General features: G+C 44.7%; 1 protein-coding gene across 11 annotated transcripts in view; it reads left to right on the top strand.

The window, feature by feature from the left end:
- Window positions 1–25980, top strand: part of celf1 (cugbp, Elav-like family member 1) — a 77782-nt gene that overhangs the window by 47199 nt on the left and 4603 nt on the right. For all 11 annotated transcript variants that reach the window (XM_059975388.1, XM_059975383.1, XM_059975385.1 and 8 more), the window contains 5 exons: window positions 1024–1152; window positions 4338–4448; window positions 4803–4988; window positions 20239–20382; window positions 24008–24175. In XM_059975388.1, the coding sequence (XP_059831371.1) occupies window positions 1024–1152; window positions 4338–4448; window positions 4803–4988; window positions 20239–20382; window positions 24008–24135 (698 nt within the window). In that variant the 3' untranslated portion in view covers window positions 24136–24175. The remainder of the gene's footprint in view (window positions 1–1023; window positions 1153–4337; window positions 4449–4802; window positions 4989–20238; window positions 20383–24007; window positions 24176–25980) is intronic.

The raw sequence follows: 25980 nt of genomic DNA, 5'->3' as shown, positions 1-25980 counted from the left end.
AGTGGCAGATGGAATACAGTGTAGGAACTGAATGGTGATGCACTTTGGTAGAAGCAACAAATGACACAGACTATTTCATAAACGGTGAGCAAATTCAGAAATCAGTGGCATAAAGGGACTTGAGACTTCTCCTACAGGATTCCCTAAAAGTTAACTTGCAGGTTGAGCTGGTAATAAGGAAAGCAAGAGCAATGTTAGCATTCATTTGGATAAAGCAAAAATAATGCTGAGGCTTTATAAGGCACTGGTTAGACCAATGAGTATTATGAGCAGTTTTGGACCCTTATCTAAGAAAAGATGTGCTGGCATTAGAAAGGATTCAGAGGAGGGTTATGAGAATGATCCCAGGAACGAAAGAGATAACGTATGAAGAGCATTTGTGTTTGATGGCTCTGGGCCTATACTTGAGTTTAGAAGAAGGAGGGGGAATATCATTGAAACCTTCTGAATATTGAAAGGACTAGATAGAATGGATATGGAGAGGATGTTTGCAATAGTGGGGGAGTCTTAAGACTTGGGTGCAGAATAGAGAGACGTCTCTTTAAAGCAGAGATGAGGAAGAATTTCTTTAACTAGTGGGTTATGAATTTCTGGAATTCATTGCCACATTCAACTGTGGAGCAAGTAACTGTGTATATTTAAAGTGAAAGTTGATATGTTCTTGATTAGTAAGTGTTTTAAAGGCTTATTAGGAGAATGGGGCTGAGAGGCAATAATAAATCAGCCACGATTAAATGGAGCAGATTTGGGTCAAATGGCCTAATTCTGCTTCAATGTCTTATGGTTGATTAGGGGTGCCAAGTAGCTAACCACTCCCTCCTGTCAGCTGGAAGCGATTGTCTCTCCATTACATATTTCTGTGTGATTTTATCGCACAATCCTCCCATGTGCTACCTTGTGGTGGGAACGTTATGCGACTGAGAATCCTATTGTTGGGAATTCCTTAAGGGTCCACTATCTGCTACACACTGTGTGCGTATTTAGCCCATTTTTGTGTGATTGCAGTTTGTCCTTCCTATTCAGGTCTCAGTGCTATGCAGTTACAGAACCTTGCTGCTCTGGCTGCAGCTGCAAGTGCAGCTCAGAGCACTACGGCGGGCTCCAACGCATTGAACACAGGCAGCAGCCCCCTGAGTGCACTAGCCAGTTCAGGTAAGACCATCAATATATCAGCACTGACTTAGTCTTAGGGTTAGTACCTTTGCTTTAACCAGTTTGTCTGTACATTAACCACCATTTGAAAAATATGCAGCAGTGACCATGAGTTTGCTCTGGGTCACGTAACGCTCTACTCCACATGTGTATTTGATAGTTGTCATTCTAAGCCAGCCACACGAAAGAAAAATGAATTCAGTGCCCATGTTTCCAGCAGAAATACTATAGTCAAATGGACATCAGAGGAAACAGATCAGATGGTCTGAGACTTTGGCCAGGGAGGCGGGAGCAGGTTACAGAAAAATGGAGCAGTGTCAGTAATGATGAGCTTTTGTCCTATCCCACCTGACTGCTAAATAGCCATATCAGGAAATAAAAGGCTGAAAGTTAAAACAAACTAGCTGATTTAAATGCACAGAGTAGCTGTAACCAATATTTAAAGTTACACAGTAAACACATAGATTTAACCTTTGTGTGAGAAGGACTGACCTGTGCAACATTAGTTCAGAGGATAGATTCAAAGAATATGTATCTGGGAGGAAAATGTCATGGGTCACCTCAGCCATATAAAGTTAGTAATCTTATAGAAGATTAATTATAATTTTGTATGTGATTTAGGGTGAGACTGCTGAGAGCTGTGGAACTTAATGCTGTTATTATGTGTGGAGGGTGTATTATAAAAACAGGAAGTGAAATTTGGATTGATTTGCTAGTTAATAAACAATGACAGTGATTTTGGAAATATTTCAGTGTTCTGATGGAATCTACTTGTCACTGAGCTGCTGGCAACCTGAGAGAAGTCTTTATGCCAGTGACGAGTGATAGAGTTCATTGCAGAGACCATCAATCCATATTCGGTTTTCAGTGAAGAGACGTTAGAATGAACTGAACAAAAGAAATTAATAGCTTTCTAATGTTGGGCATACAATGGGCTATGGCCCCAGTTGTACAGCTCCCCTTAGCTCTGTGCTGCCCCAGCTGATTGACTCCTTCATGGTAATAGCTCGTTCAGACTTGCTGAAGGGCAGAAATCTGGGTGGAGCTCTGTTGGGAGTGACTGAGGCACTTTAGATCAGCTCTTGCCTCTGCCTCATTGGAAATGGAAAGTTGTCCACTGCAGGAAGCAGGCTTTCAATTGCATGTGTCTTCCCTTCCAGAAGTGAAGCACTCAGAATAGAAGGATGCACCTTTAAAACAGATGAGCAGTTTCTTCAGCCAGAGGATGGTGAATCTATAGAACTCATTGCCACAGACAACTGTAGAGGCCAGTTCATTGGGTATATTTAAAGCAATGGGCGATAGTGTCTTGATTAGTAAGGTTTACGGGGAGGATGCAGGAGAATCTGGTTGAGAAGGAATAATGGATCAGCTATGATTGAATGGCAGAGCAGATAAGATGGGCTGAATGGCCTAATTCTGCTTTTTATCTCCTGTTTGTGCATGAATCTAAGCATGAGAAAAGACTAGGAATTTGTTGTGCTGCTCAGTAGCTTTTGCAATGCAGCAGGCAAACTGGATAATGTGCCAACATACAACGCATTGAGAGTACATACTGGAAAGCCTGGCTCCTCAAGCAAATCCCAGTAGCTTTGGGCTGTATGACCTTAACTCCAAAAGGAAGAAGACCTCTGCTATAGTCTGGAGAGCCTTTGTAAGATAAGAGGTTCATCCTGTCTAGATGATGAAAGGAAATATTTGAAAAAGTCTTGAACTGAAAGTGTCACTCTAGGGTAGTGGTGATGTGGGAGCAATTGTCAGTATGTGTTAGATCCAGTAAGTAGTGGCTACCATGGTTAAATATTTAGCTTTGAAAATATTCCTCTTTAGCAACAGTTGCTTTCTAGGGAGCTATTGTCTTAGAGTTATACAGACAGGCCAACAACAAGAACTAATAATAAATAAATAAGCAATAAATATTGAGAACATGACATGAAGAGTCCTTGAAAATGAGTTCACTGGTTGTGGGAACAGTTCAGTGATGGGACGAGTGAAGTTATCCCCTCTGGTTCAGGAAGCTGATGGTTGAAGGGTAATAACTGTTCCTGAACCTGGTGGTATGAATCCTGAGGCCTCTGTACCTTCCTGATGCCAGCAGCGAAAAGAGAGTGTGGCCTAGGTGATGGAGATTCCTGATGATGGATGCTGCTTTGCTAAAAGCTTCTAAGTATTGCATTTGTACTTGCTTCTATCACTTTCACAGGCAAGTCATACTTTATAGCCTTCATCAAATGCCCCTCTGATCCCCTTTAAATCTCTGCACTCTCACTTTACACCTCTGCCCTCTAGTTTTGGACTTCTGTACCTTGGGAAAAAGACTTTAATCTTTAGCATTATCTCTGCCCCTTGTGATTTTAGAATCTTTATATCAGGGTTCCCAACCACCCCTACAATTAATGGAGGGAGACCGTTGATCCCTGATTGGGAGCCCCTGTTCTACAAGGTCAACCCTTAGTCTCCTTCACTTCAGGGGGAAGAAAGTCACTATCTAGTCTCTCTTTGTAATTCAAACCCTTGGGTTCCAGTATCATCCAGGTGAATCTTTCCTACACTCTTTCCAGTTTGATTGGATCCTTCCTATAGTCAACTTATCAGAACCGCACGCAGTATTCCAAAATTGTCTCATCAATATCTTGTACGTGGTCATGTCATCCCAACTGCAGTACTCTGTCCTGATCAATGAAGGCAACCATACCAAGCACTGCCTTCACTACCCTGTCTACTTATGATACTTTTGGGGAACTTTGTAGGTGCACCCTGAGCCCATGTATTTAGTGGAACAAGTCTGCTGCAGTGTACTTATGACTCTCTGGAGTGCTTTGCTTTTCTGTTTAGAGTTCCAGAATGTACAGTGAAACCAAACTTCTTTGTGGCAACCAACTCTACTTCCTAAAAGATTGTAGAATTTAGCCTTTTCACTGAAAATTAAAATCTGAAATCCAGTCTGACGTCAAAAGCTGCAAAGTTATCCCATCTGCAGACTCCAATTGAGTTTGCACCCTCCCACCCTCCCTCCCTCCCTCCCTCCCTCCCCATGCCTCATCCATTAAAAATGTATGCTAGTGCTTACCATCTTTGAGAATTGTCTGAGAAATTGATGCTTTTTGTACATGGGTGCTTGTGTTAAAGGGGAGCATTCTGCTGGCATATTAAGTTTGATTATTGCCTCCTTCTTCTGACTGCAGGTTCATCGAGCAACAACAGTACAAACTCCTCGGTAAACCCAATGGCATCCTTGGGAGCGCTGCAGACTTTGGCAGGGGCAACAGGAGGCCTCAATGTTAACTCTTTAGCAGGTGAAGGAAATTTTGTACAATAAAAAGCAGCCCTTGAAATGCTTAGCTACAAGTCAACTGGGAGTGGCGATGCTGGTATACACATTGTGCATTATGCCTCTGAGCATTCCAGAAGGTCTCCTATACCATGTAGCATAACCTGGCATGCTTCAATGGGTGAAGGAGCAAGTGGGATGCTGTATTTTGAACAAGGATCAGGCTCTCCTGATATTGAAGCACTATAATGGGGACCCACTGACTGTAACAGCTTGTTTGTTGGCTTGGAATCTGTAGTTTCTTGTGTCTCCATTGGAACCCTGACTGTCGCTCCATTTTATATGCAAAACTCACTAGAATTATTATCTTTTTCTGCAGGTATGGCGGCTTTGAATGGCGGACTGGGAACCGGGGCTCTATCAAATGGGACAGGGAGTACAATGGATGCTCTGACCCAGGCATACTCGGGGATTCAGCAGTATGCAGCTGCAGCACTCCCTTCTCTCTATAACCAGAGTCTGCTTACACAGCAGAGCTTGAGCGCAGCAGGAAGCCAGAAGGAAGGCAAGTATGAGAAAGGTTGTTGGTTCCGTTACCTCCCATTGCAAGGTGTGTATTGTCCTAGGCTGGTGGAATGTACAGAGATGTACCTCAGGTTGGAAGTGGGAAGGCAGTGGGGTGTCTATTATTGGAGAGCTGGAGCTATAATGGCCTGCCTTGGATCTTCAAGTCCTCATTGCTAGTGTTGATTAAGACAATTAAGTTTTGTGCAAAAAGACCCATAATGATTAATATATTGCTTTTAAAGTACTTGAGCTGGCTTGCCTACTGACACAAGGAATTCAGGGAATTTATTCAATGGAGACTTGTGTTACGAAATTCCGTAACTGGATTACTTACCAGCAAAGATAGAGAGGTCCGTTGAAGTCTGATGGTACTATTTTTAAAAGTGTTTATTTATAAAGGGGCACAAAATAAGATTAATACAGGCATTCAGATAATATATGTCATCAATACTCAATCTAAAAACGTGGGTATAATAATAATCATCAATTTAAGCAATAGCTCTATCGTTTGTCATGGGGATATTGTATTGTCCGATGGAAAGATAAAAGTCACTGTCCTTTCAAGCTGCAGCTCTTTGGGTTTAAGAGAGATGGTTTTAAACTTGCTCTGGTCTTTTATGAGGCCAATCTGTTGCGTCAGGGGAGTTGGTTCCCCGTTGTTAGTTCCAAGTCGTTTTCCGTGGAACCAGTCACCAGCCACCAGGCAAGGGAACCGAACGCACGTGGCTTCCTTCAAATGGCTTCCTGCTATTATGGGATCACCAGCATTTCTTCTGGTGCGTCTGAGGGGCTGTGCCTACAGCCCCTCTTTTATCTTAACTCGCAGGGTAGTAGATGTCAATCAGGTTGGGGTGATGCAATCTCAACCAGCCCACTTTGCCCGAGGGCTTGCACGTAGCATAGTCCCCAATCCACAAACGTTGTCTCCGGGAGACAATGGCCATGTCTCTTTCTCATTTCCTGGGTCCTCTGACCCAACCCAATAATGCTCTTGCGATTCTCACAAAGGAGAGGGCTACCCCGCACCTTTCGGCCCCTCAGAGCAGTGGTACATTCATAACACTTGGCATGGGTATATAAAATTATGATGGGTATAGATAGAGTGAATGCAAGCAGGCTTTTTCCACTGAGGCTAGGGGAGAAAAAAACCTGAGGTCATGGGTTAAGGGTGAAGGGGGAAAAGTTTAAAGGGAACATTGGAGGGGGCTTCTTCACACAAAGAGTGGTGGGAGTGTAGAATGAGCTGCCAGATGAAGTGGTAAGTGCAGGCTCACTTTTAATATTTAAGAAAAGCTTGGACAAGTACATGGATGAGAGGTGTATGGAGGGATATGGTCCAGGTGCAGGTCAATGGGACTAAGCAGAAAAATGGTTCGGCACAGCCAAGGAGGGCCAAAAGGCCTATTTGTGTGCTGTAATGTTCTATGGTTCTATGGCTGAATGACCTATGTTTTATGGTCTAAGGTTTACAGCATTTATTCTCCTATTTTTGGGAAAATTTTGGAAAACAGTTTTGGGAAATACGTTAAAGGAGACAATTTTTAAAACATATCCTACTGTAGCGGTGTGCTACAAACAGCGCTAAAATTACGACACGGAGTCGGTAACTGCAGTCGAAGGAAAAACTTTATTCGAAAACTTCAGCCTCACTTTTAAGCCTCTGTCAACCGGCCCCCCATGGCGAAGAGGCTCCAAAGCTCTGTGCTCGCAAACCCCCGTAGGCTATCTAATTGTGAGTCGGTTCGCATACGCTAGGAAAAGAGCCGCCACATAACCCCCCCCCAGAACCGGCGATACACCCCCCAATGTCCACAGCCTGGGCCAGAACCTGCTTGGGAGGTCGGCCTCTGCGCCGAGGCGCCGGAAACTCGGCCGGTTGCGCCAGGTCCACATGGGCCGGCTTGAGGCGGTCCACCGTGAAAACCTCCTCCTTCCCCCCAACGTCCAGCACGAACGCGGACCCGTTGTTCCGGAGCACCGTAAACGGCCCCTCGTATGGCCGCTGCAGCGGTGGCCGATGCCCGCCCCTTCGTACAAACACAAACTTACAGTTCCGTAGGTCTTTGGGTACGCAGGTCGGGTGCCGCCCATGCTGTGAAGTGGGTATGGGGGCCAGGTTACCGAGCTTCTCGCGAAGTCTGCCCAGGACTGCAGCGGGTTCTTCCTCTTGCCCCCTCGGGGCTGGTAGGAACTCCCCGGGGACGGCCAGGGGCGCGCCGTATACCAACTCGGCCGACGAGGCGTGCAGGTCGTCCTTGGGCGCTGTGCGGATGCCGAGAAGGACCCAGGGAAGCTCGTCCGCCCAGTTGGCTCCTCGCAGGCGGGCCATGAGGGCCGACTTCAGGTGACGGTGGAAACGCTCCACTAGCCCGTTCGACTGTGGGTGGTAGGCAGTGGTGTGGTGCAGCTGAGTCCCCAAAAGGCTGGCCATAGCTGACCACAGGCTGGAGGTGAACTGGGCGCCTCTGTCGGAGGTAATGTGGGCTGGTACACCAAAGCGGGATATCCAGGTGGCGATCAGGGCTCGGGCGCAAGATTCGGAGGTGGTGTCGGTGAGCGGGACCGCCTCTGGCCATCTTGTGAACCGGTCCACGATAGTCAGGAGGTAACGCGCTCCGCGCGACACTGGCAGGGGGCCCACGATATCCACATGAATGTGGTCGAAACGCCGGTGGGCGGGATGGAACTGCTGCGGTGGGGCTTTGGTGTGCCGCTGAACCTTGGCCGTCTGGCAGTGCATGCACGTCCTGGCCCATTCACTGACCTGTTTGCGGAGTCCGTGCCAAACGAACCTGCTGGAAACCATCCGGACAGTTGTCCGGATGGAGGGATGCGCCAAGTTATGAATGGAGTCGAAAACACGTCGCCGCCAGGCTGCGGGGACGACCGGACGGGGCTGGTTGGTGGCGACGTCACAGAGTAGGGTCCTCTCACCTGGGCCCACGGGGAAGTCCTGGAGCTGCAAACCAGAGACTGCAGTCCTGTAACTCGGAATCTCCTCATCCACCTGCTGTGCCTCTGCCAGTGCCTCAAAGTCTACCCCTTGGGAAAGGGCATGAACGGTAGGGCGAGAGAGCGCATCCGCCACGACATTGTCCTTACCCGAGACCTTTCAGACGTTCTCCCTGGGCGCGGCCCAGTTGCCAGCCCCTCACCTCGGCTCCATCACGTCGGGGTCACCAATTGTAGCGCTTCGACTGCAGTTACCGACTCCGTGTCGTAATTTTAGCGCTGTTTGTAGCACACCGCTACAATTGGTGACCCCGACGGTCCAAACGATTTTTGGACCAGAAATGACCGACGCCGCCTCTGTTCATGCGGTTTCGTTGAAACTGCCGGGTTTCTGGACACAGCGCCCGGACCTATGGTTCCAGCAAGCCGAAGCCCAATTCCACGTTCGCCGGATCACCTCAGAAGACACCCGCTACTACTACGTGGTGGGCTCCCTCGACCAGGACACAGCTGCCCAGGTCGCGGAGTTCGTACAGTCGCCCCCGGCAGACGGCAAGTACACGGAATTCAAAGCCCTGCTCCTCAGGACTTTCGGACTCTCACGGCGTGAGCGGGCTGCCCGTTTACTGCACCTGGATGGCTTGGGAGACAGACCTCCATCGGCTTTAATGAACGAGATGTTGTCTCTGGCCGAGGGACACACAGGCCTCATGTTTGAGCAGGCATTCCTGGAGCAGCTGCCCGAGGACATACGCCTGCTGCTGTCCGACGCGGATTTCAGTGACCCCCGGAAGGTGGCAGCCCGGGCGGACTTGCTGTGGAACGCCAAAAAGGTGAGCGGGGCGTCCATCGCACAGATCTCCCAGCCACGCTCCCGGCAGCAAACCAGTCCAGGCCCGGCCGCAGAGCCCACTAACCCCCGGCCCAATGACCACTGGTGCTTCTACCACCAGCGGTGGGGCGCAGAAGCCCGCCGTTGCCGCCCGCCCTGCAAGTTCCCGGGAAACGCCAGGGCCAGCCGCCGCTGATGGCTACGGCGGCTGGCCATCGGGATAGCCTCCTGTATGTGTGGGATAGCAGGTCGGGACGCCGCTTTCTGGTCGATACTGGGGCTGAGGTCAGCGTTTTACCTCCGACAAGTTACGACACTCGCAGCAGGGCACCGGGTCCCCCCCTGAGGGCCGTGAATGGCAGCACAGTAAGGACCTATGGCACCCGTCAGGTGCAGCTACAGTTCGGCCCCAGCCAGTTCACGTGGGACTTCACACTGGCCGCCGTAGCCCAACCGCTTCTGGGTGCGGATTTTTTGCGAGCTCACAGCCTGCTGGTTGACCTGCCCAGGAAGAGACTGGTACACGCCGAGACCTTTCAGACGTTCTCCCTGGGCGCGGCCCAGTTGCCAGCCCCTCACCTCGGCTCCATCACGTCGGGGTCACCAATTGTAGCGGTGTGCTACAAACAGCGCTAAAATTACGACACGGAGTCGGTAACTGCAGTCGAAGGAAAAACTTTATTCGAAAACTTCAGCCTCACTTTTAAGCCTCTGTCAACCGGCCCCCCATGGCGAAGAGGCTCCAAAGCTCTGTGCTCGCAAACCCCCGTAGGCTATCTAATTGTGAGTCGGTTCGCATACGCTAGGAAAAGAGCCGCCACACTACCACTGTTTAGAAAGGACTGAAAGCTCATACATTGCTTCACAGAAAACCTAATATTTTCAAGATCACTTTTTTTAAACAGGACACACAGTAAATTGGACTAGCTGAGATAGGCAACTTGGTTGGCCTGGGTGAGTTGAGCTGGCGACCTATGATGCTTTTTTGCAGCGTATTGTTGACACAGTGTTTTACTGACAGATCCTGACGCATTATGTTACACCAGGGGTCGGCAACCTTTACCACTGAAAGAGCCATATGGACCTGTTTCCCACAGAAAAGAAAACACTGGGAGCCACAAAACCCGTTTGACATTTAAAATGAAATAACACTGCATACGTTTTTTTTTGCCTTTATGCTATGTATAAACAAACTATAATGTGTTACATTTATGAAATCGATGAACTCCTGCAGAGAAAATTAAATTACATTTCTGCATGCAACAAAATCATTTTGAACTCTGAAAAAAAGACGTTGGGTTGAAGGTTGCTTTTAAGTAAAATACTCAATGTCTATTTGAGTCCTTCTTGTATTTATGAAAAACGCTGAACTTAAATTGTCCGCCAGCAGCAAACCAAAAATAACGTCAGCCAGCTGTCAACCTGAAAAATAAAAGGACTATTTCACTGAACCATGAAAAAATATGAATATACGTAAAATAATAAGCAATTAAAATATTTATCATACTTGGTTAATGGGATTTCTGCTCCTGGACCTCAGCACACAGCGTCTGCACATCAGGGCTGTATGACGTCACCTTCATCTTTACACAGGATCGCAAGCTGTCATCTGTGAGGCGTGCGCGATGTTTGTTTTTAATAAAGTTCATGTTGGAGAACACCTGCTCACATACATATGTGGATCCAAAGATCGACAGGACTCCAAGCGCATACTTTTTAATGTTTACATAAATGTCGGGGATAGCATTCCATGTTTCGAACACAAGTTTGTCCGGTTTGGGGAGGTTTTCAATATCACTCCATTTGTGATTCTGAGCAAGAACGGCCTTCTGACGGGCAACATCTTCAAGGTCTGCTGTCAAGCGTCTAAACTTGGACACCCATATGTCTTTGTCGGCTATGTCGGCCAGTTCCATCTCAAGATCAGGTTGACTCACACCTGCCAATGCAGTCGTATTCAGTAGGGATGGGTCGATGCTTAGGGGAGTGACCGGGAAGGATAATGTGTTTTTTTCCTCTCTGAACTCACAGAAGCGTTTCCCAAACGATGTTTGCATTGCGAAGATTGCGGAATGTAAATACTCCGAATTTATCATGTCATGACCTTGTTTGAACTCTCTCAAATTGGGGAAGTGAGACAATGTGCCTTTCTGTAAATCTCTGGCAAGCACTGTCAACTTGCGCTTGAATGCCAAAACATCCTCCAACATGTGTAGGGCTGTACGTCCTTTTCCCCTGAAGAGCTGTGTTCAGCGTGTTCAGGTGCGCTGTCATGTCTAGCATGAAGTGTAGCTTTTCCAGCCACTCTGGCTGTTCCAGCTCAGGAAAGGTGAGCCCTTTGCTGCCCAGGAAAGTTTTCACTTCTTCCAGACACGCGACAAAGCGTTTCAGCACCTCCCCTCTGGACAGCCACCGGACTTTGTTGTGCAGCAGGAGATCAGAATATGCGCTTTCCAGCTCGTCCAGTAACAAACGGAATTGACAGTGATTTAAACTTTTTGCCATTATTTTATTGACAATCTGAATGACAACATCCATTACTTCTGTGCATTCCGGAGGAAATGTTTGAGTGCACAGTGCCTCTTGGTGCAAGATGCAGTGAAAAGTCAGCAGCTTTCTGTCCAGCGACTTCTGCAGTAAAGCCACAAATCCCTTGTGCGCTCCTGTCATACTTGGTGCCCCATCAGTAGCTACTGACACCAGGTGGGTGGTCTTTATTCCTTTGGCTCTTAAACAATTCAAGACAGCCTCACAGATGTCCTCCCCCCGTGTTTGGCCTTTTAGAGGTATCAACTCAATCAGTTCTTCCTGTGGTCCGGCAGAGTTTACATACCGGCAGAACAGCGCTATTTGTTCAATATCACCTTTGTCTTTAGACTCGTCACAGGCAATCGAGTAGGCCACAGCTGAATTGATGTCTTTAATTTGCTGTCTTGTGATGTCTTCTGCCATTTTTATGGTTTTGTCTTTGACAGTCTTTTCAGAGAGGGGCATATCCCTGATTTCACTCTTGTTTTTAAAGTCCGTGAATAGATGTTCTGAAATCTTAATGAAAGATTCTTTTATATATTCACCATCTGTAAACTGCTTCCTGTGCCTGATTATTTCCTGAGCGGCAACAAAACTAGCATATGTCGTTGATTTTCCCGACTTCATCCGCTTCTTGAAATGGTTTTTGCTCAGATCAACCTTCTGCATCAGTTCCGAAACGGCTTTTTTTCTCTCATCTCCATCCGGATATTTTTGAGCAAAGGCTGCGTGTTTATTCTGGAAATGTCTTGCGACATTTGACTTTTTGTTGTTTGCTAGTTTCTCATTGCATACTAAGCATACCGGTAAACCAGTCTCGTCAACAGTGAAAGCAAATGAATCTGTCCACGTATCATTAAACGTTCTGTTTTCTTCAGTCACTTTTCTTTTTTTAGAATTCTCCATAGTTAGCCTACCTTGGATCGAAAAATTAAAGAAATCGCACACTGGCAGGCATTGGCAGTGGTGACGTATATTAATAGCGATAAAAAACACGTTGTAGCGGTGTGCTACACGCAGCACTAAAATAACGACACGGAGTCGGTAAACTGCAGTCAACGATAACTTTATTCGAACTAAACAGCCTTGCTTTTAAGCCTCCCTCAACCTGCCCCCCGTGGGCACGGATGCTCCAAAAGACACGTTCTCACAAACCCCCGTAGGCTATCTCCCTTAGCCGGAACGCTGGCTAATTGTGAGCCGGTTCGGATGTGCCAGGAACCGGGTCGCCACAACGTTTTATTTAGATTGTACAAGATCACCATAATCTTCAAATTTAGAATTACATTTCAAAAACTAACAAACTAACATAAAATACACTTTAATTAAATACTCATCATTTATTTTCCAAAGCCACAGGGAGCCGCAGCACAGAGATGAAAGAGCCGCGGGTTGCCGACCCTTGTGTTACACTATTCTCTCAGCAGTGTCCCTCGCCAACAAACATACTCACCCATACTGTTTTGGACTCAGTAGATCAGTCTACTTTCCACACTGTATCCAGTTAATGTCATTTTATTCTCAAGCAGTCCCTTGGGATCGAGGATGTCTTGCTTCCTCTGTGTAAATGCAGGGGGGTGGAGTGGGTCTTGCTTCTCCCAACTTTTCAAGTGGAATTTCAGATCCTTACTACCTTCTACATGGAAGCTTCTTCACCTCATCTATCATCCAATCCTTACAGCAACTATTTTGAGTCTGCTTCCCCTGGTTTCGGTGTTTTCTGCTTATGAAGTTGTAACCTCCTTGCTTACACCAATTCATACAACTCAGTTATGTCATCAGGTCTCTTATTCCAATCACAGCCTATCCAATCTCATTGCTGCATTTCTTTTCTGGTTACATCCTCAGGCTACCCTCTTAACAGACTCGCATCTTCCTTGCAGACCAGATTGCACATAGTGCGTGAGCTGTGACCTAACAGATGGAATGCAACTTGGGGTTGCGCGGTGTTGCATTTTGGAAGTTAAGGACAGGGCATGATTTGTGAATGACAAAGCCCTGGAGAGCTACAGATACATAGTCCCTTGTAAGTGATAACACAGTAGATCAAGTTTAGTGGGGATGCAAAAGCTTGAGCTTCAAGGAGAGATGGGCTAGGCTAGGACTGTTTTCCCTGGGCAAACAGGATGAGGGGTGATCTTAAACTTTTTTTAAAATTTGAAGGCATTCAAGACTGGTGATCCAGTACTCTACAAGAAGTTCAAGTATGGCCTACGGAAAGCTACTTTAAGAGTAAAAATGCAATTCCAAGTGAAATTACAGACAGAATCGGATGCATGTCAGTTCTGGCAGGGTTTGCAGGCTTTTACTTCCTACACTGCAACACCTAACATCATAAATGGCTGTTACAGTATGTTTCACTCTCAGATAAATTCAAAACCTTCTAAATACGCTTTGAAAGGGAGACTGACTACCTGTGCAAATCCCTGCAGCATCTGGCAACCCTGTGATATCTGTCTCGGTCTGACGTTAAACATTGCAGCAATTCCGTCTGTCCCCATGTCATTTCCCTGAAAACTTATGCCAACCAACCAGTGGGAGTATTCAAGGATTTGTCACTGTTGCAGTCAGAGATTGCCAGTTCAAAGGACATCAATCATACCGGTGAGCTGCCTCAACAACTATTGCCCAGTTGTATGCATATCTACTGTGATTTAGTGCTTGCGAGGTTGATCATGGATGGAGTGAACTCCAGCCTAAGCAAGGACCAGGACCTACTGCATTTTGCCTACCACCACAACTGTCCTACAATGGATGCAATCTCATTAAACCCATGAACACTACTTCACTAATTTTGCTCTCTTTTTGTACTAATTAAATTGCTGAATATCTTTATTACTGTAAGTTATAGTATATTTAGTGCTGCAAAACAAGTTTCATGACATAAGTCTGTGATAATAAATCTGATATTTCTTTTAAGTGTTAATATATCCTAATACCTTCTAATTCAATTTACATTTTTCATTTTGGCTAACTCTCTTTGGACAAATGTATTTGTGTACATTTGTCCAAAGACCAGAGTTTGTAACTCTTGAACTGGATGTGAATTCCTGTCATGTTATGATCATTCGATCTTTCACTGTAAGTTCCTTAATTAATCCTTTCTCATTACATATGACCACGTTTTAAGATAGCCTGTTGCTTGACTTAGGTCCAAACATTCTGCATTCTGTGAACTCATTCTCAAGACTTTCTCTGCCAATTTGATTGGGCCAATGTAGACGAAAGTCAAAAACTGTTTCCGTTATTGCATTAACTTTGTGAAAAGCCCTTTAAGTCCTATTCTTTCCAAAGATGTAGCTGCTGTTACTTTGCCCATAGACTGTTCGCATTGATGAATTCATTATTATTGCCACCAAAAATTTATTTTACTCATGCTTTGCTGAGCAAAATTAAATCTCACGTTAATACCATACTTCATCATAAGAGCAAGCCCTCTCTTTTTTCATTCTGCGTAGTTCCCTACAAATTCAAGTACTATAATATATACCTTATATTTTCCAACTGAAAAGGTGGCCATTGTGCCACTTGACTACCTGACAATCTCATTGATCCCATTCCCATGCTTTTTTCCCTGTAACCTAGTCCCCCTTTTTGCTAATGGCTTTAACTTTGTCCTGTATACCTACGAAGAGAATTTTCTTTCTCTCAACTGATAGATCTATTTCAGCCTCAAAGTTCAAATTGTTTATTATCAAAGTACGTACATACATGTCACCATATGTAACACTGAGATTCATTTTCTTGTGGAAATCTATACTAGAGTAATAACCATAATAGATTCAATGAAACACTGCGCCAACTTAGGCAAAAGAAAACAAACTGTGCGAATACAAAAAGAAAGAAATAGTAATAAGTAAACAAGCCATAAATATCAAGAACCTAAGATGAGTCCCTGAAAGTAAGTCCATAGGTTGTAAAAACATCTCAGTGTTGGGGCGTGAAGTTGAATGAAGATTGGTTGAATTGGTTGAAGATCAGAATCAGGTTTATTATCCACATGTGTCGTGAATTTTGTTAGCAACAGCAGTTTAATCCAATACATGATATAAAAAGAAAAAAAGTAAATCAGTTACAGTGACTATGTAGTAGGCAGGCCTCCGTTAGTCTCGATAGACCATAGATTTGCGCCTTGGAAATTTTCCAGGGCGCAAGCCTGGGCAAGGCTTTTTGTTTATGGAAGACTGGCAGTTGCCCAAGCTGCAAGTCTCTCCTCTCCATGACACTGATGTTGTCAAGGGAAGGGCATTAGTTACAGCGAGCATAGGTATATTAAATAGATCAAAATAGAGCAAAATAAAAATAATATATTAAAAAAATGAGGTAGCATTCATAGGTTCAATGCTGGCAGAGGGGAAGAAGCTGTTCCTGAATCACTGAGTGTGTGCCTTCGGGCTTCTGTACTCCTACCTGATGGTAACTGGGAGAAAAGGGCATGTCCTGGGTGATAGGGGTCCTTGATGATGAACGCCTTTCTGAGGCACAGTGATGTCTTGGATACTACGGAGGCTAGTACCCAAGATGGAGCTGACTAAATTTACAACTTTCTGTAGCTTCTTTCGATCCTGTGCTGTAGGCCCCGCCCCCACTCCACATACCAGCTGGTGATGCAGCCAGTCAGAATGCTCTCAGAATGCAGTCAGAATCCAGAATGCTCTGTAGAAGTCTTTGAGTGTTTTAGGTGACAAACCAAATCCCTTCAAACTCCTAAGGAAATATAACCACTGTCTTGCCTTCTTTATTGCTGCATCAATATGTTGGGAGTTGGTTAGATCCTTAGAGATATTGACTCCCAGGAATTTGAAATTGCTCACTCTCTCCACTTCTGATCCTTCTTTGATGAATGGTTTGCATTTCCTCATCTCACCCTTCCTGAAGTCCACAATCAGTTCTTTAATCTCCCTGGCGTAAATTGCAAAATTGTTGCTTCTACACTACTCAACCAGCTGGTATAGCTCACTCTTGTATGCCTTCTCATCTCCACCTGAGAATCTACCAATATCGTCAGCAAATTTATAGATGGTGCTTAGCAATGCAGTTCATGGTTATAGAGGGAGTAGTGCAGTGGGCTAAGCGTACACTCCTGAGGTGCACTAGTGTTGATTGTCATCGAGGGGGAGATATTATCACCAATCCATATAGATTCTGGTCTTCCGGTTAGGAAGTTAGCAGAGGGGGGTATGGAGTGCCAGGTACTGTAGCTTAATGAATAGGACTGTGGGAATGATGGTGTTAAACATTGAGCTATAGTCAATGATCAGCATTGTGACATAGCTGTTTATATTGTCTAGGTGATCTAAGGCCATGTGAAAAACCATTGAGATTGTGTCTGCCGTTAACCTGTTGTGATGATAGACAAATTGCAGTAGGTCTTCGTCCTTGCTGAGACACGAGTCCAGTCTAGCCGTGCCCAACCTCTCAAAGCATTTCATCACTGTGGATGTGAGTGCTACCAAACGATAGTCATTAAAACAGCTCACACTGCTAATAAGTGTGAGGTGCTTCATTTGGTAGGACTGATCAAAATAGGACATACATGGTAAATGGTAGGACATTGAAGAATGCAGTAGAACAGAGTGATCTAAGAATAATGGTGCATAGTTCCCTGAAGGTGGAATCTCATGGATAGGGTGGTGAAGAAAGCTTTTGGAATGCTGGCCTTTATAAATCAGAGCATTGAGTGTAGGAGTTGGGATGTAATGTTAAAATTGTACAAGGCATTGGTGAGGCCAAATTTGGAGTATTGTGTACAGTTCTGGTCACCAAATTATTGAAAAGATGTCAACAAAATAGAGAAAGTACAGAGGAGATTTACGAGAATGTTACCTGGGTTTCAGCACCTAAGTTACAGGGAAAGATTGAACAAGTTAGGTCTTTATTCTTTGGAGCGTAGTAGGTTGAGGAGGGACTTGATAGAGGTATTTAAAATTATGAGGGGGATAGATAGAGTTAATGTGGATAGGCTTTTTCCATTGAGAGTAGGGGAGATTCAAACAAGAGGACATGAGTTGAGAGTTAAGGGGCAGAAGTGTAGGGGTAACATGAGGGGGAACTTCTTTACTCAGAGAATGGTAGCTGTGTGGAATGAGCTTCCAGTAGAAGTGGTAGAGGCAGGTTCAATTTTGTCATTTAAAGTAAAATTGGATAGGTATATGGACAGGAAAGGAATGGAGGGTTATGAGCTGAGTGCAGGTCGGTGGGTCTAGGTGAGAGTGTTAGGCATGGACTAGAAGGGCCGAGATGGCCTGTTTCCGTGCTGTAATTGTTATATGGTTAATTGGTCATACTGTTCTTTGGCATTAGTATAATTGTTGCCTTTTTGCATCTGAACTTGGTAGTGTGAGTTCTGAGGCTCCTGTGCCATCTTCCTGATGATAGCAGTGAGAAGGGAGCATGTCCTGGATGGTGGGAGCCCTTGATGATGGATGCTGCTTTCCTGTGACATCTCCTTACGTTGATCTGCTCAGTGGTGGGATGGACTGGACTGTTGTGCTTTCTGCATAATTGCAGAGGGCCCAGGAAGGGGCCTCCAGAATAAAAACACTGAGGAATTTAAAGTTGCTGACCCTCTTCACCTCTGAGGACTGGGTCACGGACCTCTGGTTTTCTCCTCCTGAAGTCAATAATCAGTTCCTTAGTCCTGACATTGATTAAGAGTTATAGTTATGGCTCCACTTACTCAAACCTTCAATCTCCCTTCTATATGCTGATTCATCACCACCTTTGAATATGGCATTCGAGCTGTGCTCGGCCACACAGTCATAGGTGCAAAGTGAGTAGATCAGCGGGCTGAGTACACTGTCTTGTGGAGTATCTGTGCGGATGGAGATCATGGAGGAGATTTTTTTTTGCTATTTTGAACTGACTGGGGTCTACAAATAAGAAAATTGAGGACCCATTGCACAAGGAGATATTAAGGCCAAGGTCTTGGAGCTTATTAGTTTGAGGGGATGATGCTATTGAAAGCCATGCTGTAGTTGATAAAGAGCATCATCATGTATGCACCTTTGCTGTCCAGATGCTTCAGGGTTGAGTGAAGAGCCAATGAAATGGTATCTGCTGTAGACCCATTGTTCCGGTTAGCATATTGGAGTGTATCGCTTCTGAAACAGGAGTTAATATGTTTTATCGCCATGATCTCAGAATGGCAGTGCAGACTCGAGGGACCAAATGGTCTACTTCTGCACCTATTGTCTAATGTCTAACTTCTCAGAGCACTTCATCACTGTGAATAGAAATGCTTTTGGATTATAGTCATTGAGGCAGTTTACCATGTTTTTCTTAGGCACTGGTGTGATTGAAGCATGTGAGTATCTCAGATTGCTGAAGTGAGAGGTTAAAGGTCTCAGTGCACACCCCAACCAGTTGAACAACACAGGTCTTAAGTACTTGGCCAGGTACCCTGTCTGGGCTGGATGCTGTTTGTGAGTTCACCCTCTGGGAGACTGCATGCGAGTTGGCCTCAGATTGAAATCACTGGATCATCAGGGGCTGTGGGAATTTGTGATGGTTCCTCCAGGTTTTGACGGTCAAAGTGAGCATTGCGCTCATCTGGAAGTGACGCCATGTTGTCACCTATGTCACTTGATTTTACTTTACAAGAGTTAATGGTATTCAAGCCCTCCCACAACTGCCAAACATCCTTCGTTGAATCAAGGTTAGTCTGGAAAGAAGGTGGCTTTCTGGAGATTGTACTTGGACGTCTTGTAACTTTCCTGGTCACCATACTTGAATGCCTGTAATCTGGCCCTCAGTAGATTGCTGATTTCATGGTTCATCCAGGGCTTCTAGTGGGGAAAATGGAATTAATTTCTGGGGACACACTTGTCCACAGCAATTTTAATAAAGTTTGTGGCAGCCATGGTGTACTCATTGAGATCCACAGATGAGTCCTTGAACGTGGACCAATCTGCGTCTAACAGTAATGTAGTGTGTTAGGAACTCTGGTGCCACAGGTTATATGCCAATGGTAATCGGACGGGGTTTTCCTCAAACAAGCCTGGTTGAAGTCCCTGACTATGATTTGAAATGAATCGGGATGGACTGTTACTGCATCATGCAGTATCACAAGCACTTGATTATAGTTGGCAGCTAGTGGTATGTAAGCTGCAGTCAGGATTACAGAGATCTCCCTAGGTAAACAGAACGGATGTCATTTGAGCATTAAGTGTTCCAAGTCGGGGAGCACGAGTTTGATAAAACTGCCATATCGGAGCACCACCGAGTGTTAATCATGAATCACTTTCATCTTTTGCCTATTTTTAATCAGCAGTTTGGTCCATTCTGTGAATCAAAAAGCCTGACAGGTCTGATCACCGTATCTGATGTGCTGAGGGTAAACCATGTCTTGTTCAAACCTAGAACACCACAATCTCACATTTCCTTCCAATACAGCAGTCTTGCCCTCAGGTCCTCAATTCTGTTCTTCAGCGACTGCACATTTGCTAACATATGTCTGTCTATATCCTTCCATAGATGCTGTTCCAGCAGCACTTTTTCTAACTCAACCATGTTTTACTTGATGTTAAAAGCTCAAAGTGCCCACTCATCACACTTACATTGATTAATCATATACCCAATATAAGAGCTTCCAATGCCCTCTCCAAATGTGTCCTTACAGTGGTAATGGGCATAGTTTGGTACAGGGTTAGATGTAGTCAGAGATTTCTGCATAGTGTGTATATTAAGCCAGACCAGAGGGGAGACAGAGGGCAGTGCACATTTAGTTTCTGTCAAGTGACTTGAGTTATTCATGAACTTGGTTCCAAAAGAGTTGCTATCAAAGGAAGGATGGGCATCTGTAAGTACTTTCACCCTTGGGCCAAAAGAGTGGCCTGAGTCTCAGGACTCTGGTGTTAGCACCCATGCCTCTGTATTCTTTCTTCTGCAATGAGTTAAGCTTCAGTTAATGATTTTCTCCTTTTGATTCTTTTAGGACCAGAGGGAGGTAATCTGTTTATTTACCACCTGCCTCAGGAGTTCGGAGATCAGGATCTGCTCCAGATGTTTATGCCGTTTGGGAATGTCATTTCTGCCAAGGTTTTCATTGACAAACAGACGAACTTGAGCAAATGTTTTGGTGGGTATGTTGCTGAAAAGGGCATCTGTGTATAAAGCTCCTTTGAATGTATTTAGTGGCACGTGGCAGCTAATTGGCTGTCTTATGCATTGGCCTTCTGTAAACCAGCTCTTCTCTTTGTCCTACCTTTCCCACTCATGTCACAAAACTCCCAGGCTCTTACCCACTTATTTAAAACAAAATAGTGCATTCGTTCAGTGGTTTGAATTAAAGGGTCTTTGTTGCTGGTATTTCCATAATGCTGTGTTCATAGACTTAGACCCTTGGTAGGCAAAGCATTGAAAGTGTATTTCTAATCATGAGTTTTAGGTACAAAAGATAAGAACATGTACCACCAGGCTCAAAAGCAGCTTCTACCCTGTCTCTTGAATGGATCTTGATCTTGAAGTCTCTTGAATGGATCTCTGATAAAGATGAATTCTTAATCTCTCAATTCACTTTATTTGATTACACTGCACTTTCCATATAATTGTAAAACTAAATTTTACACTTAATTTTTCTGTTTTGTACAACTTCAGTGTACTTGTGTATGGAATGATTTGTCTAGATGGCGTGGAGAACAAAAGCTTTTAATTCCATCTTGGTACATGAATTGCAGGATCTTTTGTATGCCTGGTGCCCTGTCCACTGGAGGGTTAGAGGTTGCAGCCATGCAAAGGACTGTCAAAGGCTTTTTGGCACATTGATCCTTTGCTTCTTGGAGGTGGTACACCTGTTGTATTGATAGGAAGAGAATGAATATTAGGGTGGTTGTCTTGGATACCAGTTATAAGACTATAAGACCTTCAAAGTTCAAAATAAATTCATAAGAGATAGTGGAATTAGGCCATTTGGCTCATCAAGTTTGCTTCACCATTTTATCATGGCTGAAGTATTTTCCCTCTTAACCCCATTCTCCTGCCTTCTTCCCATAACCTTTCACGCCCTGACTAAGGAAGAACCTATGAAACTCTGCCTTAAATACACACAATGACATAGTCTCCACAGGTGCCTATAGCATTGAATTCCACAGATACATCACCTTCTGGCTAAAGAAATTCCTCATCTCTGTTCTAAGTGGTCATCATTCTATTCTGAGGCTGTGCCCTCTAGTCCTAGAGCTCCCCCCCCCCCCTATAGAAAACATCCTTTCCACATCCACTATATCTAGACCTTTAAACATTCCTTAGGCTCAAAGAGATCCACCCTCATTCATTCTTCAAAGTTCCAACAAGTACAGGCTCAGAGTCATCAAACTTTCCTCATACGATAACCCTTTCATTCAGAGAATCGTTCTCGTAAACCTCTGAACCCTCTCCAATGTCAGCACATCATTTCTTAGATATGAGGCCTAAAGCTGCTCACAGTACTCCAAGTGAGGTCTCACCAGTGCCTCAGCATTACATCCTCGCTTTTATATTGTAGTCCTCTCGAAATGAACGTTAACATTGCATTTGCCTTCCTCACCGAATCAACTTGCTTTAGGGGATCTTTCACAAGTTGCTTCATTCTGACTTTTTGCCTCCTGCCAATCAGCTAATCTTCTATCCATGCTAGTATCTTTCCTGTTATACCATAGGCTCTGACCTTGTTAAGTAGCCTCGTGTGCCATACCTTGTCAAAAAGGTCTTCTGAAAATCGAAGTACACAACATTCACCGATTCTCCTTTGTCTATCCTGCTTGCTATTTCCTCAAAGAATTCTATCAGATTTGTCAGGCAAGATTTTCATTTAAGGAAACTAGGCTGACTTTGGCCTCCAAGTACTCTGGGACCTCATCCTTAACAATCAACTCCAACATTTTCCCAACTACTGGGGTCAGACTAACTAGCCTATAATTTCCTTTATTCTGTCTCCCTCCATTCTTGACTGAAGTGACATTTGCAATTTTCCAGTCCTCCAGAACCATGGCAGAATCTCCTCAGACCCCTCTTTCAGAACTTTGGTGTGTAATCTATCTGGTTTTAGGTGACTTAATCCACCTTCAAAGCTTTCTGCTTCCCCAGCACCTTTTCTATAGAAATAGCAATTGCACTCACTTCTGCTCCCTGTCATACTCAAACTTCTGGCATACTTACTAGTGCCCTTAACTGTGAAGATACAAAATACACCATTTCCTTTTCCCCATTCCTACCTCTCCAGTGTCATTTTCCTGCAGTCCAATATATACTCTCGTCACTTTTAGCTAGCTTACATCTTTTCCCTTTTAGTTGCTTTTATTTTGGATGATGTTCAGCTTCTTGAGTATTGCTTTAGTTGCATTCATTAGGCAGGTGAGGTTTATTCTTTTACAATCCCAAAATGCCCTGTAAAACCTGGTAGGGCTTTGGGAAGTTGTGAAATGAATGATTTGCTGCAGAAAATCGAACTTGTGACCTGTATATTTAACTTGTTGAGATGATGATATGCCCAGCTTTGTGGATGTGTGGGATTGAATAAAAATGCTATTGAATGTTGTGAGAATATAGGCGAAATATATACTTGTTTGGGATGGCCAGTTATGTGGTGTGAATGTTTCTTGCCATTAAATGTCCAGACCATGGTGTGTTAGTGACTTCTTCAATGTGGGAGTTTCAAAAGAGAGTTCATGCTTCTTCATTTCTGATGAGGTACTAAAGAGTGGCCATTCATGGGAGAGCTCACAATAGTTGGATACAAAACCCCTTAGCTGAGAAATATCTGGAGAAGTTGACCTCCAAAAATGGATCAAAGGGCATTAGCCTAAAATGTTAACACTTCATTTGTCTCCAGTTTTGCCAGCATGGGTACTACTTTTCCTTCTCATAATCATTGACTCTTGCTTTGTGGAGCTTTTTAAAAAGTAGCTCAGTTGTCCATCTGTAAACCAAGGCTGTGATGAGATTGTGCACCAGGCTTCTTAGTTCTCAACTGAACAGGCTGTTCCCACTTGATAAACTTGGCAATATCTTCCATCACCTCACTGATGGTAGAAGGCAGACTTGTCGGCAGATAATTATCAGGGTTGGATGCACCCTGGTTTTTGTGAAAAGGTGAAACTTGTACACTGTCTGCTGAATACCAGTGTTGTGGCTACACTGGAATAGGATCTTTTCAGGTGAGTGGATGGTTCTGCGTTAAAGAATTCAGCCAGGTAGTGGTTGAGTCCTGTAGTCTTTGCTCTGCCCAGCTGTGGTTGAAAACTGGACGCAGCCCCTGATGAGTCTGGGTTCTGTGCTTGGGACATCCTGTTAGTCGTTGAACTCTTCGCCACTTTCCCAATGCAGGCTATGGCAGCCAGTGCTGGCAGAATTTCTTCACTCCAGCTACTCTGTGCCTCTTCTGCTCTGGAGTAAGTACTCATTGTGGCATGCTATCATTGCTTTTTAAGATCTACATAGTACAATTCCAGGACATAAATACAAGGATAAGAGAGGAAAAATGTGACACTTCCAATTCAGTGCTGGATTTGGAGGGGAGCTTTTGATCGGGCAGGTTGTAGGTGGGAAAGGCATATTGGCAGTAGCTTAGCCAAGTAACTGTTTAAATGAAGAGCATTGTTTCATAATTGAACGTGTTCAGCACTTCCTTCTGTCCAAAATGGAGATACCTTCCTTGGTAATGTGCATAGTTTGAATGTTATACAACTGTTTTTCTCTTGACTCTCCTGCTCTGTTTTGGGTTGCAGGGTTTGTAAGCTATGACAATCCAGTCTCCTCGCAGGCTGCTATACAAGCAATGAATGGCTTTCAGATTGGTATGAAACGCCTGAAGGTCCAACTTAAGCGATCAAAGAACGACAGCAAGCCATACTGAGCTTTGATCAAAATGAACTTGAGTTTAAACATGTTCACTGGTAAGTTGGTGCAGCTGTGGACGCAATCGTGAGAGAAAGTGTCATCGGACTCTTTAACCCCATCGTGACTGGGGCAATTCACTGCACTCTGTCTCGTGTGCATGTGTATGTATGCGTGTGTGTGTGTGTGCGCGCGCGTGTGGATGTGTGACTTTAACAGTACAATTTTCTGTTGTGAATTTTAAGTTATATATTCAGAGTTGTGCTGACTCTCAGTACAAATGTAGACAAAAAGCATACTGAAAATTTCATTGAAAGTTTAGCCACCACATAATTTAAATTTTGAAGTTTGCTGTGTACTGACAGTCAAACGTTGTATCACTGGAGAGAACAGCTGTTTAGTGGAATATGCCAAACAATTTTCGTGCTAACACCCTTTTGAGGATTGAAGGATGTTCTACCAAAGTGCCTCTTGTCACTTATTTTTAAATAACAGTAACTGTGCCATCAGAAATATCAAAAGGAGTACATCAAAGAGAACTGGTTAATGACAACAGGGTTGGTTACAGATATTGTGCCATTACTGACCCCTTCACTTTCTCTTCTTCATCCCAGGATTCTGTCCCACTCACTTCTGTCCTCCCCTCATGCTGGCCCCAGGCTTCTATTGATCGGCTCTCCCCTGCTCTCAGCCTATCATCAATCATTCTCCTGCCCTGGCTGCACACTCCTCACGTTGCCTCCTTTTTGCTTTTCCTGGCCTCCTTTCACCCTGACTATACTCCTTCCCTATTTCCAGTCAGTCCTCTCCCCCAGTCCACAAACCTTTGTCCTCCATGCCCTTCACTTCCTCCTCCCCTCCTGCTCCATGCCTCTGACTCTGATTCCCTTCTCATCACGTTTCTCTACCCTACACCCTCCACTCCTTGCCTCTTTGCTGCCTTGTCCCAGTTGTCCACTGCCCTGCTTGCCCCTTCCCCATCCTCCTCCCCTTACCCCCATTTCTGCACCCTTTCCCCTACTGCCACACATCTGCCAGTGATGTCCCTTAGAATGCCATAGTCTCCATGCTGATCTAACAATTCACCGAGTCTGCACCCCTTGGGCTCTACCCAGCCCTGCCCACTCTCCCACTCCCTCCTATCCCTGATCCTTGTCGCATTGCTCACTGCCACTCCTTTCTCTGTGCAAGCTCTCTCGAGCACTCGTGCTTGTTTCTTCTGGTGCGCCCCCACATGTGAGGCACTCCATCACTCCTCAAAAGGTGCAGCACAGCCATCACTCTGGCACTTCCTCTCTCTGACCCCAAAGAAAGTTAGTGCTTGCATGTTCCACGACTGACTCGGCTGACCAAATATCCGATGTTCCAAGGATTGCTCTGAGTGGCTCCCAGGATTTTGTTCTCTCCGGGTTTTTTTTTTGATAATTGATGGCTTCACAGTAAAATTTTTTTTTGTTTTTACACGTTCAACTTTAAAACAAAAAACTTCCAGGAGAATAATGTGAATTTGTTTCAAAAAAAATGCACAAACTTAAGATTGGGGTGAATGTATAATTACAGTTCTACCTTTTCTATTTTTATAGAGGTTTTTTACAGCTCCTGAGTGTTGGAGATTATTTATTATCTGAAGTATTTTATTGGAGAATCAGTATTTTGTAGGCACCTGGTTTACATGGTTGTTATATGCAATGTTTGAGGGGGAGCTACTGATACAGTGTCCTTTTAGCACACTTTAATCAAAAACTTGAAACCTATTGTTTTTTAAATTATTGTTGGAAACAGAAGAAGGCCTGGTTTTAAAATTTGGAAGCTGGGGGGAAGGATGAATAGAGCCTGTTTGTTGTCGGTGTTCCTCTCTGTGAAC

This window comes from Hypanus sabinus, chromosome 7, assembly GCF_030144855.1.
Source record: "Hypanus sabinus isolate sHypSab1 chromosome 7, sHypSab1.hap1, whole genome shotgun sequence".
NCBI lineage: Eukaryota > Metazoa > Chordata > Chondrichthyes > Myliobatiformes > Dasyatidae > Hypanus > Hypanus sabinus.
The sequence above is the reverse complement of the archived record's forward strand: the minus strand, read 5'-3'. Positions and strand labels throughout refer to the sequence as shown.